The 26,758-nt window shown below is 39.6% G+C and overlaps 1 protein-coding gene across 1 annotated transcript in view; it reads right to left on the reverse strand.

Annotated features, from left to right (window-relative positions):
* mast1a (microtubule associated serine/threonine kinase 1a) overlaps positions 1–26,758 on the reverse strand; it is an 80,570-nt gene that overhangs the window by 10,166 nt on the left and 43,646 nt on the right. The window contains exons 6-19 of the mRNA XM_080880660.1: positions 22,090–22,250; positions 19,868–19,943; positions 16,768–16,977; positions 16,577–16,678; positions 13,200–13,332; positions 11,596–11,663; positions 11,417–11,493; positions 7,408–7,616; positions 6,442–6,580; positions 5,054–5,186; positions 3,925–4,090; positions 3,605–3,706; positions 3,019–3,141; positions 2,777–2,886 (exon numbers count right to left, since the gene is read on the reverse strand). Coding sequence (XP_080736786.1) covers positions 2,777–2,886; positions 3,019–3,141; positions 3,605–3,706; positions 3,925–4,090; positions 5,054–5,186; positions 6,442–6,580; positions 7,408–7,616; positions 11,417–11,493; positions 11,596–11,663; positions 13,200–13,332; positions 16,577–16,678; positions 16,768–16,977; positions 19,868–19,943; positions 22,090–22,250 — 1,809 coding nt within the window. The remainder of the gene's footprint in view (positions 1–2,776; positions 2,887–3,018; positions 3,142–3,604; positions 3,707–3,924; positions 4,091–5,053; positions 5,187–6,441; positions 6,581–7,407; positions 7,617–11,416; positions 11,494–11,595; positions 11,664–13,199; positions 13,333–16,576; positions 16,679–16,767; positions 16,978–19,867; positions 19,944–22,089; positions 22,251–26,758) is intronic.

The following is a 26,758-nucleotide window of genomic DNA, read 5'->3' on the forward strand; positions in this document are numbered from 1 at the left end:
AATAAAGTGGATCTCTCAGCTGCCTGTTTTTAGAAGATATTGTAGAAATATTACAATATCACTAATCTATGAATTTAAGTACAGTATTTTTGGGGGTTTTTTTTATTATCAAATTAAGTGGTTAAGAAGCTTTGCACTACTGTAAAGACACTCCCAGCAGCATGAATGTTTTCTCTGCATGCAAGTGAGTATTAACGTACCACAAAGACATGTGCATAATTCAATTGTAAGGCCTTTATTATGTGCAGAGTAACACAGGAAAGCTAAGCTGTGTGGGGGAGGAAAAGAACTGAGCTGTGTTAAGGAAAGCCTGAAGAATATTCTGCAGTGCACCATGGAAACAAGTATCAGCTGAAGACTGAGCTATCGGCTTAGCAGGAAAAACAATGTTAACAGCTACAAACAATTTCTTAGCTTCATGCATTCCTTCTTTTGTTAAATGCACCACAGTCATTTAGCAGCAGTTTCTTCTGTTCTATCACCTAGTTTTATCTTTGTTTGTTAGTGGTTCAAGATGATCAAGACAATACAGCACTATGTAAAACCCCTAATTTTGCTTCAAAGGAGTCAGATTTTCTTGTATTTTTAAAGTGATCATCAGCAACAGTTCTCCAGGCGTTCTGAAGGTACTTAAAGTCATTAGACTCATTTACAGTCATTCACTCTCAGTCCAGTCCTACCTGATACTTTTTTTCATTTAACTCTATGAATCCCCTTAACTCTATAAATCACTCAAACATTAAAAGACACCTAATTCAAGGGAACAACCAGTGTTGTGTCTACAAATAACAGGCAACTTAACTTAGCAAAGAATCAATTTTACGCTGTACCTTCAGGCACTTCGATACTAGCAGTATGTCGTAAAAATTGATAATTTCTTTAGTTGAATATGAAAAATGACAGCGCTAGCAGAGTTTGATAGGCATAAAATAGCATTTTTGCGACTGGAAAAAAATCCAGCAAAGATCTGACACAGGACCTGAGAGATGCATCTGGCTCTTCAGTTATCCAACCTACTGTTTGCTGAAGCCTCATCAAAAATGGTCTCAGTGGAAAAGTGTCTGTCAACAAGCCCATTTTTAGAGAAGGGAAACAGGAAGAAAAGGCTGAGGACTGAAAATCAGTGTGATGAATTAAAAATTACATTCAAACTGTTTTCAGTATGTAAGGAGGAAGTTTGGAGAGAGGTGTCCAAAGACCACCTTGTGCCATACAGCATGCTATTTAAACTTCCCCTAACTAAGACCCTTATTCAAGTGACCTAACTGTGTTGATGCACATTCATTTTGATTCTTGTTTCAGCCAGAATGCTGATCCATGGATAACTGGCTGCTCACTGCAGCCTCCATGCCCGGACACACCTGCAAATGCTCCTCGGCTTCTGGACAAATCCCCTGCCAAATATAAGTGCTTGTTAAAATTGAAGCTTGAGATTTTACTGGGGCACTTGTCCCAAAAAAGGGGTCTAGCAACACTGATGTATGAGGTGACACATGATATTCTGTTATAGCATGCAGAAAAAAGATTAATGAGTGTCACCAAACCTACTTTAAAAGTGTGCTGGTCTAAGTTTTGCATTCACGCCCTTGTTGGTTGCAGAACGACATTACAATACTAATTAAATTGTTCTTGAATTTCTTGGATAATGATCTAATAGCTTGGTGTCACAGTGCCTGGGTTTTGTCTTATTTTGAGTTTGGAAACCTTGCTAATCAGTAATCACTTCCTTGTGTATAAACATTCCTGTCTTCCTTTTAGTCTTTATCTGACAATCTGCTTTCCCTCCTGCATGCTCCGAGTAAGGTTCCTTGTTCCCGTGCTCATAGTCTGGTGTGGACAATGTCAGAAAGCTTTCAAATAAAATACCAAAGTTTGTCTCACTCTCAGTCCAAATGTCAGAGATTTATCTTTAGGGCTACACAAGTAAGAGAGAAGTACCCAGTCTTCACACCAAGTCAAACCAGCAGACTTTTGCTTATCTAAGCCACTTAACTAATAATTAAAGTAGTTTATGATTAAATTATCATTATTAATAATGATATTTCTATAGCAGTACATTAAAATGAATTAAATTCATAAGTGTATTTGCCACAGATCTTGTCGTTTCAGGGTGCTTGACAGATGTCTCTGTTCACGTGCAATACCTGTAAAAATCTGCCAAACAGCCTTGCAACGCTAACTGTAACGTTATTTTAAATTTAACTGAAATTGGGATTTCATTGAGGCACTTTCTGTTTCCAAGCAGGGGTGGACGGAGCAAATGGAGGGAAGGCAGAGTGAGTTAGACAAAGAGATATGAAAAGACAGCATGAGGTGAGAAAATCCCATCAGAGAGAGAAAGTGTGACAGAAGAGGGAGTCACAGATCAGAATTGGAGGAGCCAAGCAGAAAGTGTGAATGTGAAAACAAATATAGTTAAAAAGATGTCTGGATCATAACACATCTGTAGATAGGAACAGCAAAAAATGTAGTGTGAGGAATTAGAAAAATAGCAGGTGGAAGACCCTGACTGTCTTAAAATAGAAAGAGAAAAGAGCATCAGTGATGATGGCGGAGTGAGTCCAATTAGAGTTATTAGCAGCAGACATGAGACCTGGTCCGACCTCCAGATGCTACACTATGTACAGGATGACCTACTTTTATCTAAAAATCTTGTCTCTTCACTCATTTAATCCTGTCCGATGTCTGTGTGACAAAATGTGACAGAGTGAGGAAAAAAAAAGTAAAAGTGACTGAGACAGAGATTAAAAAAAGTGAGAGGCAAAGTCAGACAGACCTTGCTGAAGCGAGGAGAGCAGGATGAGAACTGTCTGATCTCCACTGGCTCATCGTCATTGGTGTCATCCTCGTCGTACGTATTGATGTGGTGATAACGATCGGAGCGAGCTGGCAGACACGAGAGAGAGAGAGGCAGAGAAGATAAAATGTGATTTTCCGGCTGGGGTTGTGTCAGAACATCTTTAAATAACCCATGAACCTAATATTAATGTCATTTCACATAAATCTAGACACACGTACTATCAAAGTAGCTTGTGTCCTCCTCTGACTCCAGGTGAGGGATGAACTCTGCCTTCTGTCTCAGCAAACTGTTCCAGTCCAGCTCACTGAAGAAGGAGTGCTGCTTTACCTCAAATGCGCCCCCTGGTGGTGGGGGTGCAAACAACATTAATTGTTACCCTCATCCAAAAATAAAGATGAATGAAATGAATAGTCTTTCAAGAACAAATGTAAAATATATTGCAGAATGCCAAGTGGATATGATAAGATTTTTTATGATACTTTTTTATGCATTATATAAACGCTTGTGCCAGAAAGTTATAGGTGGACAGGGGAGAAACAGCTTTCCTGTCTGTGTCAAGAGGTGAAGGATTATTATGCTCTCTTAAAGCCACAGCTTGTTTTAGGTGGCTTTATCTGTCTTTCAGCTAAGCTAGCCAGTGGCTAGCTTTAGCTTCATATTCTGTGTGCACAAAAAGAAACAAGACCCAAAATACTTTTGTTTTATATTGCACCTGTTCCTTTTAATGTTACTTTGCATTCTTATTCTTGTTGCAAATAGCTGCACATGTCAAATCAGATATCAAGTGAAAGAGCAAACCAGTACCTGTACCGAGCCTGACCAGAGGGTTGGTCTGTAACAGGGCAGAGATGAGGGATTGGGCATCTGCAGGCAGGGCCTCATCACCATCTGGCCAAACTATGTCATCTACCAGAGGCACAAGAAACAGAGAGAAAAAGGTCAGAATAATAATAAAGAAAAAAAAACATACTTAGTTTCTGGAACAGAATTTTAAATCTTTGGTTTCTAACCTTTACAGAAGGCTTTAAGTCTTAGTACACTTATCATTAACCACTTATAATCTTTGCAGTTTGAAAAGGCGTTTAAAACATAGTAGCAACATAGGTTTATCACAGTTTCCTCACCTGTGATGACCTGTCCAAACAGCTCCTCAGGAGTGTCTCCAAAGAAAGGCACACAACCCACTAAGAACTCATAGAGGATGATCCCCATAGCCCACCAATCCACCGGCTTCCCGTAGCCTTGGCGGAGAATCACTTCTGGAGCGATGTACTCTGGAGTACCGCAAACCTGTGAGCAATGATTGAGACAATTTGGAGGAATGGAAGAAAAAAGAAAATGAGAAAAGGAGAGAAAGACAAGTTAATCATCCTTAATAAAAATAAGCTGCTACTGTGGACATCGGCGTAACTTTGTGCTGAACATTGGGGGGGTCAAGATCTCTGTCTAAATAAATAAATCTGGATAAATTCCTAGATGATTAAACATGCAACTATTTTGCTGGTAATAACTGAAATTAGTAAAGAAAATCAACAGCCTATCTATGCAAGATAATTAATAATTTTATTGGGGGGGGTCATAACCCCCCTAACCCCCCTGGAAATTACGCCCCTGACTGTGGATGTAATGGAAGTGTTCTGGATAAACAAACAGTACATCAAATCTGAGTGACACCTAGTGGGAACTATCCAAAACAAGAGTTGTGGACAAATTATATCAGACACATCAGGACAGCCCAATAGTAAAAGTTCTGACTGACTGAGAAATTCTCTCTCCGCCATAATCTCCACCACAAAGCTGCAGTCTGTTTCTGCAGATGTGAGCTGATTACTGGCAGAAACACAGATGCTTGCTTCCACTGAGAAGATGAAAAGGACACGCGGCCCAATCTGACTGCTCATGACTGGTTTAATTCAGAGTATAAACAATTACTGTAATTGCAAAACAGGATTGTTATGGAGATGGAGGGCATTAATGATTCACTTATTCAGACTAAACAGGAAGCATTATAATGCAGCATCTTTGTTCGGATAATATTGATTTTGCCAGATGACTTGGCAGGTTTGCATGCGTGGTTGAAAAAAGGATTTTTTAAAATGGGATTCAGCTAATTAGCCTCTAAGTGGACATGCACCTCATTCATAAAGTTACTAATTAAAAAGTGAAATTAATTATTACCATGTTACATTGATATGCTGTACTTCGTGTTTTAACATGTTTAATGCGACCGGTGTGAGGTCGTGGGTACCGTACCTGCTTGTCCAGAAACTCCCTGGCATCTTTCTCAATGTGTCCCTCATACAGGTTGGTGGTGAGGCTCATTAGGCCCATCTTCGACAAGCCAAAGTCAGTCAGCTTAATGTGGCCCATGGAGGTAATCAGGAGACTACAAGGAGAGAGAAAACAGGCATTCATTCTGGCAAATGACATGAAAAGCCCCCCCAAACAAAACCAAAAACAGAAGTTTTTATACACCTATAAGCCATAAAGCAATCCAAACCAATCCCTCAGCAATTGAGGAGCTGTGTAAAATCTGAATAAAACAGAATGCAGCGATTTGCAAATCTTGTAAACCCATATTTTATCTGCAATAGAAAACATTAAACACATCAAATACTTAAACTGAGGAAATTAAATACATTAAACGTGTTGAAAAAAAAGAAGTTGGGACTGGGCCATGATCAGAATACTTTATTAAGCTCTGATTATGTGAAAATATGCAGTCAGAGAAGCTCCGACACAGTAAGTACCGAACCAATTAAAGTAAATTAAATGATACAATACTGTATATTACAAAGTTACAAAACATGACAAAATAGTTCTAATAGATATAAATACCTCTGATTATAAATACCCCAGTATATTACACAAATTACATAAGGCATTACAAATACCATGGCCACAGCCGTGTCGGGAAACTGAGGAGATCCGTTGTTGAACTTCTGGGAGAGGAAAGTCTCCTGTTCCCATATAGGATTCAGTCTGGGGTCTTCTTTGTTGTATTTTTGGTTTCATTATTATTTTTAAGTTTCCAGTTAGTGAAAGGACAGAGGACACTGGACACGGACCAGTTCAGCAGCTGGACTTGTTTAATAGGCTGTTGCACTCGATGCAGTTTGCAGTTTTGATTGTCTTGTTGAAATATACAAGGCTGTTCCAGAAAAAGACCTTTGGATGGGAGCGTGTGCCGCTCTAACATCTGTGTATACCTTTCAGCACTGATGGTGCCTTTCCAGATGTGTAAGCTGCCAATTCGATTAATGAATGCACCCGATCAGCGATCCAGGCTTTTGACTTTTAAAGTTTTATCAAGGGTTGTTTGTTAAAGAAAAATTTGGATGTTTTGTTTTTGCATTATCTTAGGCTTCGGTCCATGTCTATTATTATTATTCGTTTTTATTACTATTATTATCATCCATTCAGTCATCTCTCCATCCACTTTTATGATTTAGGATCACACGGGGCTCGAGCTGTCATAGGGTAAAAGGCTAGGTACACCCTGTGCAGGCCATCAGTCTTGACTATGTCTACAACCCAAAATGCACTGGGTTGCTGCCATATGATTGGTTAATAATATATTTGAACAGGTGTAATTAAACAAGTGATTATATTGATTGATAATATAAATTTTAAACACTCACTTGTCGGGTTTGAGGTCTCTGTGGACGATCCCATAGTTGTGCAGATACTCCAGGGCTAATACAGTTTCAGCAAAGTACATCCTCGCAAGCTCAACAGGCAGAGCCCCGATGTTCTTCAGCAAAGTGGCACAGTCCCCACCTGCAATCACATAAACAACACACGTTACTGTTAATGTGATTTTGTAGTTATAACATAAATCTATGCTCGACGTGTTAAAACTTTCAAACAAATGGTGCCAAACCCCAGAAAGACATATTTTGATGCTCTGATTAGGGAGAACAAATTCATTAAATATGACTCATTGTTTTTATCACCAGAACATTAGAAGTCTTTTCTGAATTAGTAAAACGATTTGCTTTTTATGTTTCTATTTTTTGGGTTTTTAATTAATTTTTGTGCCATCCATATTTGGCACTGCCATCACACATGAGTCATAAATTCGTACCTACCGTTGACAGCTCAGTGTGTCTGTGAATCAACAGCGATCTTGACAAAATAATAGAATTCAGCACAAATAGAAGGAAAACTGAGTCGAGCTTTAGCCGTGAGCCAGTAAAACTCCCCTGCCCTTTTTTGTAACTGAGACATTATACTTCACTGCACGTTTCCTGAATGCTTGACCTTCGGTTTAGAAGCCAGAGGCTCAGGTGGCAATTTTTATTCACAATTTTAAAAAATAAGTCCAGGAATTGAATGAAAATTAAAATAAAAAATGTAGATAAAACAGAAAAGGCCATGGCTACAGCATCCAAAGGAAAGGTGGCGTGAAAAGCGTATCCTGATGTGCTGGAGGTTATTTCACAGATGTAAAAGAGTCAGGGAGGAAATGTGTTACTTTACACACAAGGCACAAACTTGACCAACACACAACAAAAAAGAAATCAAGGCACGTGTTTAGAGTAGCTTCATGCGATCTTATCAATTTGAACTCAGATCTAGTGAAAAACCACAGCCGACCCCCTTACCTTCAACGTACTCCATGACCATGCAGAGGTGTCGTCGCGTTTCGAAGGAGCAGAACATGGAGACGACGAAGGGGTTCTCCGCAAATGTGAGTATGTCCCTCTCCACAAACGCCTGCTGGATCTGGTTCCTCAGGATCAGATTCTGCTTGTTGATCTTCTTCATGGCGAAACGCTGGCGTGTCTCCCTGTGTCGCACCAGGTAGACGGCGCTGCAACGCAGGGGAGACAGAAGAGTACAGAACAGAAGAAATGAGGTATTGAGGAAAACAGCAGGTGGTACAAACTGCAGAGGATATTTCATCTCCTTTCAGACACGAGCTCAATAAAGTGTGGCTGTGTGGACACATCAAGGAGGATATTAAGACTTGAAAACCTCCAGCACAAAATGTCAACCCCCGAGCTCGTAATCTTCATTTTATGTTTGATCCTGAACAGAGTTTTTGAACTACACCTGAAAAATAACCCATTTTCTCTCGTGGGTAGATAATGGTAGAATAATGCTGGCCTGCCAAGTACAACTCTTTCTTCGCTGATCCACCTTACTCAGCTTTTGACAGCCTTTAACATGCAGCAGCATGTGACCCGGTCAAGGTGGAGAGGAGACCATATGTTACTCGTGTGTTTACATCCCCACTGGCCGTCTCTTTGCTGTGAAGTGCATTTTAAATGTATTATTATTTTATTTTCTTTCAAATCATTGAACCCCGACAATCCCGATTCCTGACAACATGTCAAATGTGCATTTTAAAATACATCCCATCTGAATCTCTCTGTGCGTTTTAATTATTCTCTGTGACAGAATGAAGGATTAAGCGCTGCTTTTAGTGTCTGTATTTATTATTTCTTTTTTTTTTTTTCCTGTGCCGTGCCAATTATATTTCATCCCTCATGGCATTACAAGACAATATAATATATTTTAACACTAAAAATACATAAAACCTTGCTAATAATTTTTATCTAAACAAAAATTTACAACCACCAAATTCTATTTTTGGTAATACTAATAGAAGTACCTTTGTTGTTTTGTGATCTAACTCAAGTTTTCAGGGGTTTTTCCCAAGCTTCATCATCTTTTAGTTGGTATTTTTGGCTCCTGCTCACATTTCCGGTATTATCATTAGTATTTATATTAGTATTCACAGTGCCACTGTCTTCTTTACATCCCAGGATCCTGAGGACTTCAGTGACTGCTACCGTGTCCCAGTAACATTTTCTATTAAATGTTGATTCATTTGGATGCATGATTGGGATCATTATGCTAATAGAAAATCTAGTGATTACCAACCTTCAATTTATGAACCCAGGGCATTATGATTTTGTTTTTTTTGGGAACAGAAACCATTATCAGCTTTGCAGCAGTAACAACATATCAGCAGATTACATTATAGGGAAATCGTTTACAGGCGGACACAAGTACCAAAACTGGTACATAAACTGTTTTATGATCACTTGTTTGATAAAGCAAACTAGCAATTTGAAAACACAAGATCTTGGCCACTTTCACTATGGCTGTTGACAAAGGCAAGAACATGTAATTTCTACAGTAAACTAGTCTTGCTTTCTGAGTGATCTTATCGTTAAATCATGCATATTCAACCATTTAGATGTCAACTTGTAGAAATCTGAAACATTTTTGTTTTTTTAAAACTTGCTGTCAGGGATTTGGGAGGAAACTGAACCCCACATACATGAACAAAATAGTGTCTGTGGATGCAGCTTGCAGTGTAACAAGTGCTTTGAATACCTTGAAAGCAAAAGGTTAGGTTAGCTGGTGATTCTGAAGTGGCTGTTGGCATGACAGTAAATGGTTATCTGTCTCTCTGTGGTAGCCTGCTAAAAAAAAATAGACTAAAAAAAAGATAACGGATGTGCCAGCATGACAGAGCTGAGCCAAGGATAAAGGAGACTTCATGCATCAAATACATGAAGTTCATTAAATTGCACAGGAAAAAAATGTCACCGGATGAATGTTAAATGTCCTAACAGAGTTGTATGTGTCATAGCGCTATCACGTGGGTGAAAAGGCAGTGCCTCCACCTGCACAGCACTCTGCAGTTGTCATTGGACTACTGAAGTAACATGTAGCAAATGTGAATTGCTCGGCTTTACTTAAGACAAATGCGCTCTTGAGAAGCTTTGAAGTTATAAATTTCAGTTATTTATAGTCAAAGGTACGGTGGCCCTGAAAGCTCAAAATACACTCCAACTTGAAAAAGACTGCATAGAAAAAACGCTGTATAAGCACACAAAACACAACAGAAATGAGGCATTTATCTGAAGGACCAACTGCAGCGGTTACAAAAAGTAAAATATGTAAAGGACTGCACCGAGACACGCTTAAAAGTCTTCATCAGTTTTGTGAGGAGAAGAAGAAAAAGATGCAAGATAATGTTTTTTTTTATTCGCATGATTCATATAACACTGTAGATACGCTTGCTATTAGCCGTGTAGTGTTAGCTTGTTACATCCGCAGCTGGTCCGTCACATTATTATCTCTCTAAAAATACTTCAGTTGTATTTTTCTAGTTCTGTCGTGTTTTAATCATGTTCTATTTTATTTTGTGTGCTTTTGCGTGTTTTCTTTTTGTTGTATTTTCTTAAGTTGTGCATTTGACCTTTCGGGTCCACCATACTTGAGCATTTAAGTCAAGAGTGTAACTGGTGAAATTTAGCCAGAGGTTGAAATTCTGTAATAGGCTATGTGCGCCTCAGCATATGCTACTTCTGGTGGGAAAACTCGTGTAGAGCGCTTAGTTTCCGGCGTGATATTCGCGCCTTGTTTACGGTCGGGTTTTCCAAAACAAGTCAACCAAATGGATGAATCAAGCGGCGATTTATATTTCTCAAGACGTCTTGGGCATTTACCGAATAAATCTGTGGATGATGTTCATCGACTTGTCGATATTTTCCCCCCGCGCCTCAGAGCAAAGGAGAGAAAGGATTCAAATTTGATATTTCTCAGTATTTGTAGAATTTTGAAGGTAAGTCACAACATACCCTTCGTAAATACTGATATATCGAGACCCTTACCAGCAATCATTCATTCATTTTTTAGATCCTGTGACTTTTTTTCACGATTTGTTGACGTGCTGTGTAGGTGTGTACTTGACTGTGCACGCTGATGTCGACATAACGGGGAGACATCTGGCTTTGACTAATGTTCGCCTGTAGTTTGAATGCTGAACATTTGCCTGTTTAAATCATTAGAACTGTCACTATACAGAGACGTGCTTCTGAATGTGGACGATGTGTCTTCTCATTTTGTAATGCAGTTCTGCTTGTGTTGAGTGATGTAAACAACCAATCGATCTACACTCTTCAAACGTCAAAACTGATAATTAGATTTTTTTATGACACAGCAATGGTGAGTGTTCCCACCTTCTGCTCTTTGTAACTTAACGCAATCTTTCTGTTTTCATATTTTGGCCATGATTTTGGAGTCCATCTTCACAATAGCGATTGACCGCAAAATAAAGCTACCGGAAATGTACATCCGGTCTTAAAACAGGAAGTTACCAGAGTGGAAAGTTTTTGAAAACTTAACTGGCTAATGAATTTTTCAAATTAATGGCTCCAGAGGGACAAACATGTAAACTCAGCACCAGCATCCACTTTTGAAAGAATGTTTCAAATATTTGTTGCACTGCTCCTGATGGATTTGACCAGTTCCAATTTAGACTGAACAAATATTTTTTATACACATTCAAGTCCAATTCTAGATCTTTGCTGTTCAGTCTGACAATCTTTCTGCCGTTTGTGTTAGAGCTTGTTAGAAATCTCTTCATAAATAGCTTTCTTGGATGTTTTCATGATCCAAATTCTTCATGCTGTTGCCCTGTGTGTAACATAAAGACAGACAATATATCTGTATTGTAGCTCGAATATAAATGTTTTTAGATTCATGAGCTTTACCAAGTTTAACCACTGGATTAGTTTTAAAGCTCAAGGAAAAAATTGGATACGATTAGGTTTCTATGTGTGATCAGTGACGTATTAATCAATTACTCACCCATAGGCTCCATTGCTGATCAGTTTTATGGTCTGAAAGTCTTCCTCAGTTGGTGGCTTGATGGCTCTCCCTTTTCCCTGATGAAATCCCCAGAGTTTTACAATTATAATTCAAAGTTAAAAACAAAACAAAACAGGTAATTTGTTTCCTGTGTCTGTGCATGCGTGTTTCTTCGTCACCTCTGCTGAGTCATCGGTCTCTGGAGTGTGCGGACCCTCACTGTCGTAGCTGTCAAAGCCCACGATTTCTGTTGGGACACGTGTTAGTTAACAGACAAACCTGAAGTGACAATAAAAAGCGACACTAGGCCCCCCACACCGCTGTGAGCAGTTAGAAAAACTGCAGCTCTCAACCGCTACAGACCAAATCCCACAAAGTAAAATATGAGAATTAAAACAGCTTCTTTCTATTAATTTTTCTTCTCTCTTTCAGATTTCCCTCCTCTTCACTTTGTTCTTACTCCCCTCATGAACAGTGGCAGAGGAGTGGCAGCTAATTTCCAGTGTTCTTGCATTTTTTGTATGTGACAGCTGCTTGAATACACTGATTACACAACTGTTTTGTTGAAATAATTGAATGATAATTACCTTTTGAAAGCCCCTTTGTGGTTCTAAACTTTATATAAGATAAAAGTCACTGAGCTGGAAACTGTATATTCTGTCGGTGTCTGTTTGACACTGTTTCTGTGTGAGAAACCAAGAAAAGAAATGTGAGTGCGAAAGTGTAAGCAGCTATGTGGGTGCGCATGTGTGCCTATGCATGACAATGTAGGTGCTAAAGAAAGTGCAAGATCAAGATATCAGCAGGCACATTGTTAGAAGAGATTAACTCACAAAGACATAACCAGATACATCTCTCATGAATTCTGAAATAAAAGCACCGTGGCTTATTGTGAAGAGTCATTCTGAGCCATTTAACCCATCAGCTAATGCGAGCTCTTGATGGATTAGACTGGGAGTGGCTGAACAGATGGGAATAGTGAACTGTGAGTTTGGGGGCTGATTTCGAGCCATGATGATGAATGAAAAAGAGAACTGCAGCCGCACCACCAGACAGCAAATGATCCAAGCAGCTCAGACTCTTCATCTCAATATATCCTCATCATGGACGTAAAGAAAAGCTGATCAATATCTCAAAGTGGCACTTTTTAAAGCTTCATACTGCCACCACCCAAAATAGAGATGAAACATTTTTTCTGTGGATTTCTCTCACATGCTTGCAGATAGGATGAGAGGAAAAGACACAAGTGAGAAGCCACGTTAGCTAAATGAAATGCACTTTTGCAACGACGACTGCTGCCAAATCTTACTAACATACTAAAGCAAAAAAATCAAGCTGTTAAAGTGTGTCACTATTTCCTACTGTATCAGTTTAATACTAAGATTATGTGAAGTCACTGAACTGGAGAGTTATAGCACAAAACTCCCACCAAAATCTTACATTATTTATGCTAACTTGCTAAATTAACAGGCATAGCATGCTAATCTGTACAGTCAGTTGTATTGGTGGCTCAGTTTCCCCCCTTGAACAGTACCAGGCTAGCTCTTTCCAGCAGCATTCGGCTTTTATAGAGAAGTAGGTTAATCAAATCTGGACTCAGACACAAGTGGTATTGATCTACTTATCCAGCTCTGGGAGTGAAAGTAAACAACTGAAACCAGCAAACATCTGTTGGAAAGCATTCTTGCAAATTAAAAACTTTACACTTTCATTTGTTTTCATATTTTCTATTATATATACACCTCTGGAATAAAACCTGAAACCTATTATTCCCATTTCTTACCCTCCAGTGGATCCCTGGTCAGTCCCAACTGACTGATAATATATCGAGGGATGTCTGCCTTCATCAGTTGTCCCTCCTTGGCGTGGTCCTCTGCTGCTTCGAGTAAGTGATAAAACTCTTCTGGGTTGAACTCCTATAATTCCAACAACAAACAAGGAGGGGTCAGGAAAAGCTACAAAACACTTGTACTGTACATGCATCTTAAATTAACATGATCTCACATACAAAGACCACTGCTGAAGTGGTGACGTGTGCAACACAAGACAAATGAAATCATCACAGCCTCTCTGAACATGTGGAAAAATTTGAATTATGTTTGCAATCATCAAAATCTGTGAAATATTTCCAGCAATTTGTTGAATCTGTGATGTGAAAAATTAAAGCAGTCCTGAAGGCAAAAGGACACCCAATGTGGCACTAGCAAGGTGTACCTTAAAAACTGGCCAGTGATTATATATTTCATGAAAGGTCACATAATTTTGAGAATCACCAGACTAAACACTCAAAAATCTACATTTAATTCAGATTAAACTGATAAACCCAACAAATATTTACACTGTGAAAGCTATAAGTTAAATTATTACCTCGTATTATTTCTACTTCTATAGTTTCTATTTCAATTAAAATCACGAACCAATATCCTTCTTTATATACTTTAAAATATCCAAACTGTAGTGTGTTGATAAAACACAATAACAAAGTGAGTGTCAGATTACGTTTTTCCAGTTCAACAGCCGGCTACTGAACCACAACGCTCTAGTGTGGAGTCACAAAAGGATGTGATAACAGCTAACACTAGTCGAGCATAAAGAAAACGATGTTATGTTGTGCCATGTGACATAAACAGTAAGTAATTCTAAGAGTACATCCAACTTATAATCATAAAACTAGATTTTAGTTCAACCTGCAGCAATTTCATGACCGAACACTGTTACAGGGCTGTCAAACAAACACAATCAGTGTTAATACACTTCCAAACTTTAAATTGCTTTCTCTGAAAATGTTCATTTTTTCCTATGATACAGCCTTTTGTGGTGTCTTATGGGATTCGGTCTCATTGCTGTTGGTGGAGTAACGTTTTGATTAGAAAGCCTGGGGCAGCCAGGATCATTTCTTTCCATGCTCTCTCTCATATCTGCTCCCTTCGACTAGAGGGAAAAAAAAGGAGTATGGAGATGGGGAATTAACCTGGCTCTCTGATAGTTTGCGCTGCTGGAGGATAATATTCTTGCAGCTAACAGCCTTCTGACTGTGTGACATTTTCACCAAATCAGACCTTGTGACTGACTTGAATGCTAAATGAACTCTACGGACATGGACAAAATTTCATCTGTGTGTGCCTTCTCCTCTCTAACCCACGGGCCGTGAAGATCTAAAGTCCCCTCCACATCCTGCCTGACCCTATCGACCTTTTCTGACGGTCGCCTTGGTAACAGAAAGATGAGCCGGGAGGGTTTGGGAGGAGGGACCGCACCATCAATCAGGGAGCTGATATTCAGGTGTGTCCTGTGGATGCAGAGAGGCTTGTTATTACTAAATAAGTTTTGTTGAATTAATGAATCAGCATGTCAAGGACACAGCTCCGTCTTGGACTGGATTTGATGTTCTGTTGTGAAAACGAACAAGTTGAGGAGGTGGGAAGAACGAGAGTGAAAAATATCCTAAAGCAATAATCATGCAATTTGCAGCAACACAGGATGACTGATGTGCTGAATGACACAGCTTGAACAAAACCATGACCTCCATGTATAATACAGTGTGTTTCAACATTCATACACTCCCATGTGTTAAGAATGCTGTAGGTAAAGCAACGTTTACGGGAAGCAAGAGAATGGATTGTAGCAGCTACTTCCAAATGCAAGCAAAGGCATGTCAAGAGAAGACAGGTGTGAAACAAATAATGGTACATCTTCTGGCTTGGTTTAAAAAATATCACAAATTCATGGCAATCTGGCAACTGGTATGTCTAAAATTTCAAATTTTTACATATAATTAACAGGGGAAAAATATGACATGCTACTAAATCACATCGTGATGAAGTTATTTGTACTCTGATGGTCAATGTCAGTATTTCTTTTAAAAACGTGTTAGCTAGCTACCTTTGACTGCTCCCTTATCACAAGGGTCACCACAGCTTGTAGCTGCGTATGTTTGATTTGGCAGTTTTATGGCAAATGAAGCTCCTGATACACAGTATTTTATGCTGATGTTAATGATAGACGAGGTTTGGACCTCTGCAGTTATTTAAGCAGCAGAGCATTTGTGACTTTTCACACTATGGACCTCAGCACTTTAACTTTATGTAGTCAGACATTTCATGGCAGAGTGGCTGTTGTTCCTGAAGGCTTGATCTTATACACCTGTGGCAATAGGGGTTGAACTACCTGAATTCAAAGATTAAGAGGTGTTGTGCATTGCCTTTCTTGTCTTTTATAATCTTGCTTATTTCATCTCCATGTTCCACTGGATTGGGCCTGTATCTCATTACCAACTGGTGATAAATGTGTTATGTGTGCGCTGAAGTTATGACAGAATAAAAACAAATCAAGCAGAGTTGGTTAGAGCTTCAAATATGCAAGATTCAACACAGGAAATGCAGGGAATTTAAAGGCCCAAATTGCTTCTGAATTCTCTAAAATCTGAGACAGAGGTGTTTGCCATGTTTGATGAAATTGTATGCAGATTTTCTTTTTTAGGTGTAAAAAAAAAAACTTACTTCTGTAAAAATGTCAGGGTTAACGGGGAAAAAAAGCAGTAGCAATGGGATACCCCAGGGGATGGTCTGAGGTCAGTTGGTTTGAGGTCTGTTGCTATTTGGCAATAACTTACCACAGACATCTTCTCTGGCTTAGTAGCCAAAATGTTGGCCTCCTAATGCTGTGTAGAGACACCAGTGTTGCTGTAGTTTTATCTGTAAATTTGGACCTTTATCCTGTTCTTTTTTCACAGTTTTATTCCACCACAGTTTTATTGCTGCAAACACTACTTGTTTATACTTGTAAGTTGCAAAAGTGAAACACATAAAGAAGACATCCTGTCTTGTCTTTCTCTGTTAATAACATACTGGTAAAACAGATGCAACATAAAAGATTAAACAAAACTTGAACCTTTCCTGACTGGAGTGGCAGCATAGCTTCCTGCAGTGACACACTTATGTTTCATCTGTTCAGAATGAACGAACAGTCGACACTCTGCCCTACTTTTAGATTCTGTAGTACCAGTTCAGCATATTCGACCCTCCGTTTCCATGTGGGAGGACGGGAGTGTCTTCGAGCAGCTCAATGGGGGGTAGAAAATGCCTCCAGAAACAAAGAAAGTCTGGATTCTCGATGTGTTTGAAAGTTTAGCCACAATCAGATAAGCAGGGCGGAACTCACCAAGCACTCCAGCAGCCTGGCAGGACGAGATATGATGATGAAGAGCTTTTTGACAAGCTCGATGACGAAGGTGAGCTCCGAGCTCTCAGAGCGCTTGTAGACCTGATGAAGAAAGACAGAAATTTGGAGAGACAGGGTCAGTTAGCGAGGTTTGGAAGCACATCACATCAGATTCCTGCTACACAACTCACGTCGTGCAGCATCTTCTCCAGATTCTCCTGCAGTTCACAGAAGTAAACGCTGGTAATGACGCCCTCGCGTGATTTGGTCAGGCAGTCTCTGGCTAGCTCGGTTATCTGGTGGTGGATGAAGCTGAGAACCCCGTCAGCCAGTGGCAGAACACTCTCTGGGGAGTAGTTCTGGATGAAGTCTGCCAACCTCTCTTCCATCTGAGCTGTGGCCTGATTAGAGACACAACAGTGGTTAATAGTCAGTGAGTGTAAGATAATACGATCACCTGTCTTTATCTCAATATACGGTGCTCAGCCAGCTCCACACATTCTATATAAATGTGCTACTTTAGACACGACACTCATTGTTTTCTGAACAAGCCTTTGTGGAAGGGCCTTGATGTTTTTTTGCACTTCACTGTTCATTCCCTGCAGAAAAAAAAAAGATTTTTTAGGATGTTTCTTTCTCAGGCTGCAGAAACTCAGCTCAGCTAAGGCACCTCAACGAAAGTGATGTGTGAAGTGATGTAACACAACGTGACGCGCCCTGTGTTCGGTCCTTGTTCATTTGGTTGCTATTGCACCTCTTTTGACTGTGTTATTCTTTTTAGTATTTCCATCATATTCATAAAACTCAAACCTCAGGAGGAGACCGACAACCACATTAGACTTTGCAAACTTGTGTGTATAAAGGCTTATCTTGATTTGTTGTCACTTTTTCAACCTTCATATTGAGTGCATTTTTGTGCTTCCAATCTGTATGTATTTCAGCTTGCTATAATTATGCCACAGTAAAGTGCTACTTTAGAGAATTAATGTGCCTTTTCTGCCCATTTTATTTTCAGAAATTACCAGTACTCATGTATGGTGAAGCAAACAATTATCTGGAAGGATGCTACTATTATTTTCTAATAAGTAAAGACACTTAAGCTCATTTAATGGTCATTATAATTAATTCAGCTGTAGGGCTGGGCCATATCATACCGTTCACGGTAATACCGGTATAATGTTGGGCAACGATAAGAAAATGAAATATCGCGATAGAATATGAGTAAAACGCGCATGCGCAGTGCCTTTGTTTTCATACGCAGATGGCGGAAAAATCATGGCGGCGACGGAGAATGAGAAGGGCAAAAGCGGATCGTTGAATGAAACGGATGAACCAGAATTGGTTTGTAAAAATGCTGCAACTTCAGTGGTGTGGAACTGGTTTAGCTTTCGTCCCTCAGATACACAACAAAGCACTATTTTTGGTAGAGCATGCTAGCGGGCTGTCGTTATTACCGTGTTTTTTGGAAAATACGGCATTTTTCTGAAAATCGACAGCGCCCCTTATAATCCCGTGTGCCTTATGTATGAATTCTGGTTGTGTTTACTGACCTCGAAACGATTTTATGTGGCACACGGCGCTCAAAAATCTGTCAAATGTTTTAGTACGACTTTGCTAAATTTTTAGATAACTTTAATGCACATAAAAAACAGCTGCTTGTTTAAGTGAAAATACATTGATGTTTTTGGGGGGTTTTTGCAAGTTGTGGAGTTGTAAAGTATTTTGTCTAGTGTCAATTATATCGTGAGTTATATCATTATCGCAAATTTTCAAATGTATATCGTGATAAATATTTTTGGTCATATCGCCCTGCTCTATTCAGCTGACAGGTTAACGCGCCCAAATATAAACAGATTTCTTGGGAAAGAGCAGGGAGAGATCTAGAGGTTTCATTAACTTTCATTAATTAACTCTCCTCAGTGCTTGAGTTTTATACAGTTGTTGCAAGTCTTTTTCAAGTATGCAAATGATAACTACTCCTACAGTAACATTAAAAAAAATACAGCAATATTAAACCTGCATTCACCAACTTGGGATTTGTGAGTGGGACGACTCGTGCTGCTTCACAATGCATCACTGTGAATGAGCAGGATTATAATGTGTGTGTGTGTGTGTGTGTGTGTGTGTGTGTGTGTGTGTGTGTGTGTGTGTGTGTGTGTGTGTGTGTGTGTGTGTGTGTGTGTAGGCAGGTGTTTGAGGACACCTGCAATGTGAAAGATTTCCTTGCACACACTTCACTGTTCATCAAAATGGTTGGCTCCCTGAGACACCGAGTCATGTTTACACGTCTCAGAGTCATTAAAACACATCTAATTGACTTTTTAATTATGATCTGCTAAAGGACTTTAGACATGGATGACCTTTTAACAGCTTACCATGAACCATGTAATAAATTAAGAGTGGTGAGCATTGTTTAAAGTACCAAGCACACAGATACCTGCTTGTTGTAAGAGAAGTGTGCATTAGGAAATCTGTGGCAGCAGAAAACCCTGAAAGTGGAATCCAGTACTAACTGAAAATGAGTAGAAATGGGCACAGAGTGTGCACTACACTTTGAAATAATTACATGTTAAATTCTAGTTTTGAAATGGTTTAAAATAGGGTGTGTGTCATTCATTTTGAAGCATTTTTAAACACAGCCATGAACCTCAAACTGGTCCTGGTCAGTAGTCACTGGTCTGCTGGTTGGTGTAGCAGCAAGTAGTTTAATTGGTGTATATGCCATCAATGTTTTGGTCTCTGCAGTCCATCAGGAGTGCAAAAGAGGGATGGCAAGCTTCATCATGTCACCAAAGTGTGCTCAGGGAGAAAGCTTGCAGTGTCCATTCGTCTCCCTGCCTATAATTTCTATATATTCATACTCAAAATCTGTTTAAAGCAACATCAGGTCAACAAGACCTTAACTCAGTTATTTGTTCCCTCTGGAAATAGAACTTAACATTTTACCTTTGAATTATTTTAACATCATCACAGTAAATAAGCGCAGCTTTTATCACTGTCTGAAATTCCAGGGAGCTGCTTTGCTGCTTTTTTTGTTTTACTTCTTGTTTTGTTTACATGTTCAGCCCCTCCAGCACTTTTAGATCATCAGCTGCTTACTTAAAACAACAGATTCTTGCAAATAGTGACTCACTTTGGATAAAAGAAATATAACAAATATTTTAAATGTAGCTGAGAGATGTCTGTTGCCAGTATGCATATTGTGTATGTGTGCGCTCGCGTGTGTGTGTGTATTTTGAGGTGTGCGTGGAGGTACAGTTTACACTTGCGTATTTGTTGTGCGAGCCTGACCTTGGGGAAGCGCTCCTTGTAGACATGGTTCATCATCACTATTTCATTGTCATAGCAGGATGGTGAGCGCCCCGGGCTGAAAACAGACAAACAGAGAGCAGGAGTGTAATATACAGCACCGACTGAGCAGAACAGAGTGAGAGGAGGCAGCCCAAAGAGAAGCAATTCTGTATTTTTCACCTGAACGGAGAAAATATTCACCGCACTCCCTCATGTCTGTCCTGTTGGTATATAACGCTAATAAACCGATCAGAAATTCAGTACGCCACGTTTCTATTATGGACGCAGTCCCTTCCTACATCTCCTCCATCCTGACCGTGGCAAAGATGTCACAAGCATGTAAACATGAAAGTTCAGCATATGCTTTCACAAGATGTAAGCTAAACCAAAAGCAAAAGTCTACTTTGTTGATTTTATTTCTCAGGAACTGAGCTGATCTACACATCTGTAAAGAAAAAGGAACTGATAAAAAGTCCTTTATGGGAAAACACATTATAATTTAACATATACACAATAAGGAAAGTCTGTGAGCTGATTTTATCTAGGCCAGGAACTGCTGAGGAGCTTAATATGAAAACTGAATACTGATGAGTAGTGATGTGTCGGATGTAGTTAGGACATGTTGCATCCAGAGGGGAGGCTATAATAGGTGTGGTTGCAGGGAGTGTACACCAGAGGCTTCAGCTATTAAAGAAGCTGCTGCACCCTGGAGATGCTCAACACACTGGAGGCTGGACTCGCTACTGATATAATAACAGTGGTGGAAAATACCCTAACCCTAAGTACAGAGACATCAGTGGTGTGCTACAGTTTGAGGCACTTGTACTTCTACTTCACTGCTTTTCAGAGGAAAATATAAAAACGTCCTCAACCATTTATCCTTAACTGTTAGTTTATTATTCTAAACTGTTTATTATAAATAGGGACCAGTTTAAACTGTTTATGTACGTTCTTAGCAAACTGCACATGACAGCTGACATCTTAGAGATAATTACTGGTTATTTTTTTTTTGCACTGGTGGAAACAGTAGACAGATTATTCACTTAAGTAGAAGTACAGCTAGTACTTGCATTCTGAAAGATTTAGGTAGAAATATTAATTTAATTTCTTTTAGGTCAAAGTGAAAACTAGTGCTACCCCTCAGCCTCCTATTAGACACACCTATGGTATCAGTTTGAAGCTCCTACGTTGCCTCTTTGTTGAGTTATCGCATTCACAAACGTAGGTGTCCACGTGGCTCGCCGCCCCGGCAGCTTAACGACAAAAAAAGTACAAAGTAACTCTTCGAGGGGTATTCCTATCCGCTAGTTTTGTGAAAAGCTAACTGATCAATATCTTTGTTTTTGTTTGTTGTGTGTCATGAAGCTGCTAATGGTACTTTTTTCTGTCACAGGTCCGTCTTTGCTCTCTTCCCTGCATCTCATCTCTGCGTCTTTTACGCCAGTCAGAAGCAATAAGCACTGATGCTGGATCCACCAACAGGATTGTCTTTCATGTTCCCTCTATTTAGGTTCAAATGGGTTTAATGTGTGAAAGGCAAAATATTCTCCTAAAATGTGTTAAAACTAGAGCCTAGAGTGGTAACAGTAAAGTAGATACTGTTACGAAAAGTAAAGAAACATGTCAGAAGAATAACTAGTCATGTAAAGTGCAGGTACTCAAGTAACATATTTGTACTTTGTTACTTTCCACCTCTGTCGACTGTGTCCTGCGTACTACTGCAAACCTATCGCTATACCATGATAAAGGGACATTTTACAGTGTTGCATTGGTGCCGGTACAGCAAGGACTTAAGTACTGTTTATCAAGGTAGACACATCTTCAAAACAGAGCATGATGTGTTTGATGAAAAGGCCTAACAAACCTAATGTCCCCTCTTTGTAAATGCGAGCTGCACCAAATAAAGCACTGGCACATTCACAAAAGGCGACTCATCTGAATTAATGACTGAGAGCACTCCACACCTCTTAATAACAGAAAGAAGTTGGTCCTGCACAGTAACTGAATAAAAATCGCTTTTATCATCTTTAATGGCTGCTAAATGTCCTTTGATAACAGCTTGCCATGTTGAATTTTGGCTAGTTTTGTTATGTCTTACACAGAATACTCAAACATTTACAAATAAAGCTTTGATGTTGACATCTTTATTCTCCAGTGTCACACAGGAGGGATGGGATCCTTTACTTAAACAGTCTTTTGCCCATTACCTGTCACGCTCTCACCTGAGGCTTCGGGAGCGAGGACGGACGTGCGGCGAGCGGCGCCCGCCGTCGTCGTCTGTGATGCTCTCTGTGCTGCCAAAATGCTTGGACAGGAAGTGCAGCTCATCCATGGTTGGCTGGAAGGGCAGCTGGTGCAGACGCTCCTGGGATGAGCTGGATGACTGGAGAGACATGAAAAGGAGGCAAGGTTAAAAAGTGAACTGGCCGTCGTTTGATTTTTTTTAAGCCTCTGTAAGAGCTGCAAGATCAATAGTTTAAAAATAGACATCCAGTGATGAAAAAGAACATCAAAAACAAAGACAAGAGAAGACAAGAGAAGAGAAGAGAGGAGAAGAGAAGAACAAGGTGTACTATAATGTGAGTGGGTGTAACAAAGAACTGAAATGAAGAAGAAACCAAGTTAAAAGAACAAGGAGAGAGGTGGCGAAACAAGAAAAATATCCAGAAGGAGTTGGTGTAGGAGTGCAAAACAGAGTAACGCAGACTGAAAAACAGAGCAAAAAGACTGCAGGGAATCAAAAAAATCACCCCGAGTAAAAGTTGACTGCTGGTTAAGCATCTCATGCCTCTGGGCGATTAATGGCAGCGCTGCCTGGTTTTAAACAAAAGACTTTTCTACAGCACCGAAGGAAAAAAACAGCCTGGATCAATGGGAGCCTTAATGAACACATCTCCCAATGGGACATAATGGTTGGCTTTGGCCACACAATGATTTCTGCTATAAAAATCCATTAGAAACTCTTTTCAGGTCTTACTCTCGCGCAGGCTGAAGAAAAGTATAGAAATTGCAATGCTTAGAGTGCAACATGATCAATTAAGAAGTTCCCCAAAGACAGAGCAAGATTGAAGAATGAGGGGAAATGCCACTGAACATGATGGATGTCATGAATAAATAAAAGTTTATATGATTTGGTTTTGCTACTTCATTTGGAGCATTTCTCCAACTTGTCAGTCTTTCTTCACTTCTGCTTACTTACTACTAAAGAAAAACAAATATGATAAATATCTCCAACATTTAGTTTTGTTATTATGGTGGCACAGCTGAACCACTGGTCATTCAACCTTAATGCTTCTGACCTTTAATGGCTTTGAGGCTAAACAGAAAGCGAAATTAGTCTCTGCATGTTTTTCCTGAAATATATTTTGAAGAATATGCAGATTCATTTCAGGTGCATCGGGCTTATAAATGGAGTGAGAAAGATTTGCCGCTGAGAATAGCCTGAGGAGGAAATTTTTGAAGATCATAAAAAATGCTTGGCTTTAACAGCATTATAGGAGAATATAAAGTCAGTCCCAGAATGGAATATTTACTGGAAGCATTGCCTCTATATAAAATGATTCTTTTTCACTGCATTTACTAAAAATCTCAAAAAAGTGAATAGCAGCAGATCCTTCCAAAGAGTTGAAAAGTGTGGCTTAAAGATTCAGAATCATGATAAAATGTGTTATAAAGTCACTACTGGTTTAGGGCACGAACATAATAAATTACAAAATAGTCTCAGCAACATATAGGTTGTATGCTTAGAACCAAATGCACACAGCACTTATAATGGTACAAAAATACCAGGTTGTATGAGCGGAATGCATTTACCATTGGATTGTGTATTGACACTGCTGCACTTATAAGCTATGAAACTTTTAATTATAAATGAGAATGTCTCACCATTTGAACAAAAAAATTGGAATTATTTTCTTTAATCCATCCATCCATCCATCCATCCATCCATCTTCTAAAGCTCATCTGGGTTGCGGGGGCAGCAGTCTAAGCAAAGATGCCCAAGCCCCCTCTTAATGATCACCTCCGTCAGCTCTTCTGGAGAAAAACAAGGGTGGTTTTCTCCAGAACTCCAGCTGGAGAGATGTAAACTCTTTAGTTTGTCCCGCATGTGCATCAGGGTCTTCCTCCCTGGAGGACCTGCCCGAAACACCTCACCTCGGAGGTGATTAAGAGCTAGATGTCCAAACAAATTCAACTGACTCCTTTCAATGTACTCCTATCTCTAACAAAGAACCAAGACAGAAATGTAAAGTATAATCCGACATATGGCGAAACATAGTTTCTTCCCACTACAAAGGTTTTCAGGGAAATATTCAACATGTTATTTTTAAAAGACCAAAGTGCTTTTTCAGCTCATGACTGCACTATCAACTATAAACAAGTTAAAGGTAGAAATAAAAATATAAAAAAATAATAATAAATCTGAGCATTGGGAGTAATATGACAAGCCTGTACCTGCCCTGGTGTAAAATTGCTGTTTTGCTGTGTGAGGCAGGATCTAAGCAGAAATGAGGAATCTATTGTTTGTGTCATCTGTAAGGCTTAAACCGTTACATATCCACTGTCTGTATACACTTCCAACTGTTTCTGTAGCTTTTCTCTAAAATATTATGTCATTTCTACCTATAGGTATACACACACATACACCTTGTACTCTGATCTGCTCTGTTCAGTATACAGCGGCCCTGCTGTATCTAATCAAGCAAGTAATGGAGAACAAGGAGAGCACTGAAAACTGATTGATGGGACGGAAGGCAGGGTAGGAGGAGTGATGGAGGTGGAGAAGATTATGGAGACACAGAGCAACCACCTTCAATCTCAGTAAAAACAGATCAATGGGTTATCTACAGTGTGTGCGTGTCTCTGCACGTGCAGCTGTGAGGAGAAGCCGGGAGGCAGTCAATGAAAGAAATGATGTGCGAAAGACAGAAGAGAGGCTGAGGGAACGATCGCGTTCAGGACGGCACAGAAATGTACAGGGAGTGGATTATGAGTCAACGCATCCACCTGAGCATCAAACACATTAAAGTCCATTTCTCAAATGGAGTCTTTACCAAATGGGCCTTGGCAGTGTTCAATTCTCCGGGTAGTCTCTTATGCCGCAAACATCTTGCACTCAAGAAGAAAGCGAACATTGTTTTTGGCTCTCTGTTTGCTTCAAATCGAGTTTCATTTCCACCTACACTCTCTTTTATTTGTCTCTGTTGTCCCTCTTTATCATCTCTCTCTGTCTCTGTGAAGAAATGATGGATGAAGAAATACATACTGGAACAGGCATGAATACAGACTGGTTACATTTCAATTATCTCTGCTCCACTTTTTCCAGAGAGGCCAAGTCATCAGTTTCAGATAAATCAGGTCGAACATATCTTAGCAACTGATTACTTATTTTTAGTTCTGATTTACACATGATGCATGTTCTTGCCACTGAAAAGCTTCTTAACAGTCATCTGGGACTGACAAGAGGAATTACAAAGTCAAAGACTGCGGAGTTGTGCTTGTTTGTGTATGCATGGCATTTAGCCGCGACTGTGGCCTGTAATTGTTTCAAACGGAACAAACGTAGCACATGCAACTTTAGAATATGAATTCAGCAGCGCCAGAGCTGATTTTGTGCATGTAAATATATGCAAATGAATTCTTTGAGTGAAATCCATATTCATGCACAGGCTATAAAATGCACCTCATCTATTTAGCAATGGAAGAAAAATCGAAAGTAAAGTTCTGGTGCAGTTTCATGACTTAGGCAGCAAATTAGCCAAAGGAAAAAAAAACAAAACAAAATACACATTTCACATTTTCTTGTTGTCATTTTTCATGATTCTCTGCTAAAACTATAAATGAACGTACGTAGTATCTGGTCATACTTCTCTGTTTTGCACTTTCGAAAGGGAGCGCGGGGGGAATGTCTACTAAAAAATACGATGATCACAGAGGCTCAACAATTTACTTCAGAAGGTTTATATGAAGCTCATTGCACCTACACTGTGCAGCATAGTTTGATAGACATGTTTTGTCTGACAAGGACACATTTAGTCAGCAGCAGTGGCTGTGCAGTTAATGATACACAACAGATGGAGGAAAGTTGTCGCCAAGGAAGCCACATCTGTTGTATGGTCAATTATGCTAGTAACCTCTCATACACCTGCTTTCATTTATTCTCCTTCTTTAATATTTGTATAGGAATAAGTGTCCTTATACTCAAGGACTAACCAACTACTCAGCAACTAATGGTCCACTCGCTGTATCATCTGAGCTCCAGCTGCCACATATGGTGGTGGAAGCCTTTGTTGATAATGAAGGACAAATAAACTGCTCTTACATAGTGATTTTCAACCTTTGCACAGCACATTTCTTTACAATTTGCCTCTCATTCACTCATTTAGACACACATTTACAGAAATGGTGGCTGAGATGGCAATGCAAGACACCTGCCCAGCATCATTAACAGGAGCGACCTCTCGATCGATTTGTCTATATATAGTATGGATCATCTGTCCAGGCTGAATGCCCATGTGCTCAGTGATTGTAAATATCTTCATGCAGGCAATAATCAAGTAGAAATATGTCAATCAAATGATGACTAGACATTTATCGCCCTCTGATAGCTAATAGTGGTGATTCTGACTTGAGCCCTCAAGGCCTGTAGGTTATTTTCCACCAAAGAAAACACCCTCTGATTTAGTGGTGCCGGAATGAACAACCTTGGGCTCGACGGATGAGACGCATGGAAGATTTTTGAAATGCGATAAGTCTCCTTATCTTTACCCACAGCCAGAGTAAGATATGAAAAGCTGCGGCAAGTAGGAACAATTTCATTTCCACCTTACGGAAAGTGTAAATTAGCGAGTCAGCCTTCTAGCAACAAAAGCTTTACAACAATGAGTCAGT

Source organism: Rhamphochromis sp. 'chilingali' (assembly GCF_963969265.1).
Source record: "Rhamphochromis sp. 'chilingali' genome assembly, chromosome: 4".
In the NCBI taxonomy this organism is placed as follows: domain Eukaryota; kingdom Metazoa; phylum Chordata; class Actinopteri; order Cichliformes; family Cichlidae; genus Rhamphochromis; species Rhamphochromis sp. 'chilingali'.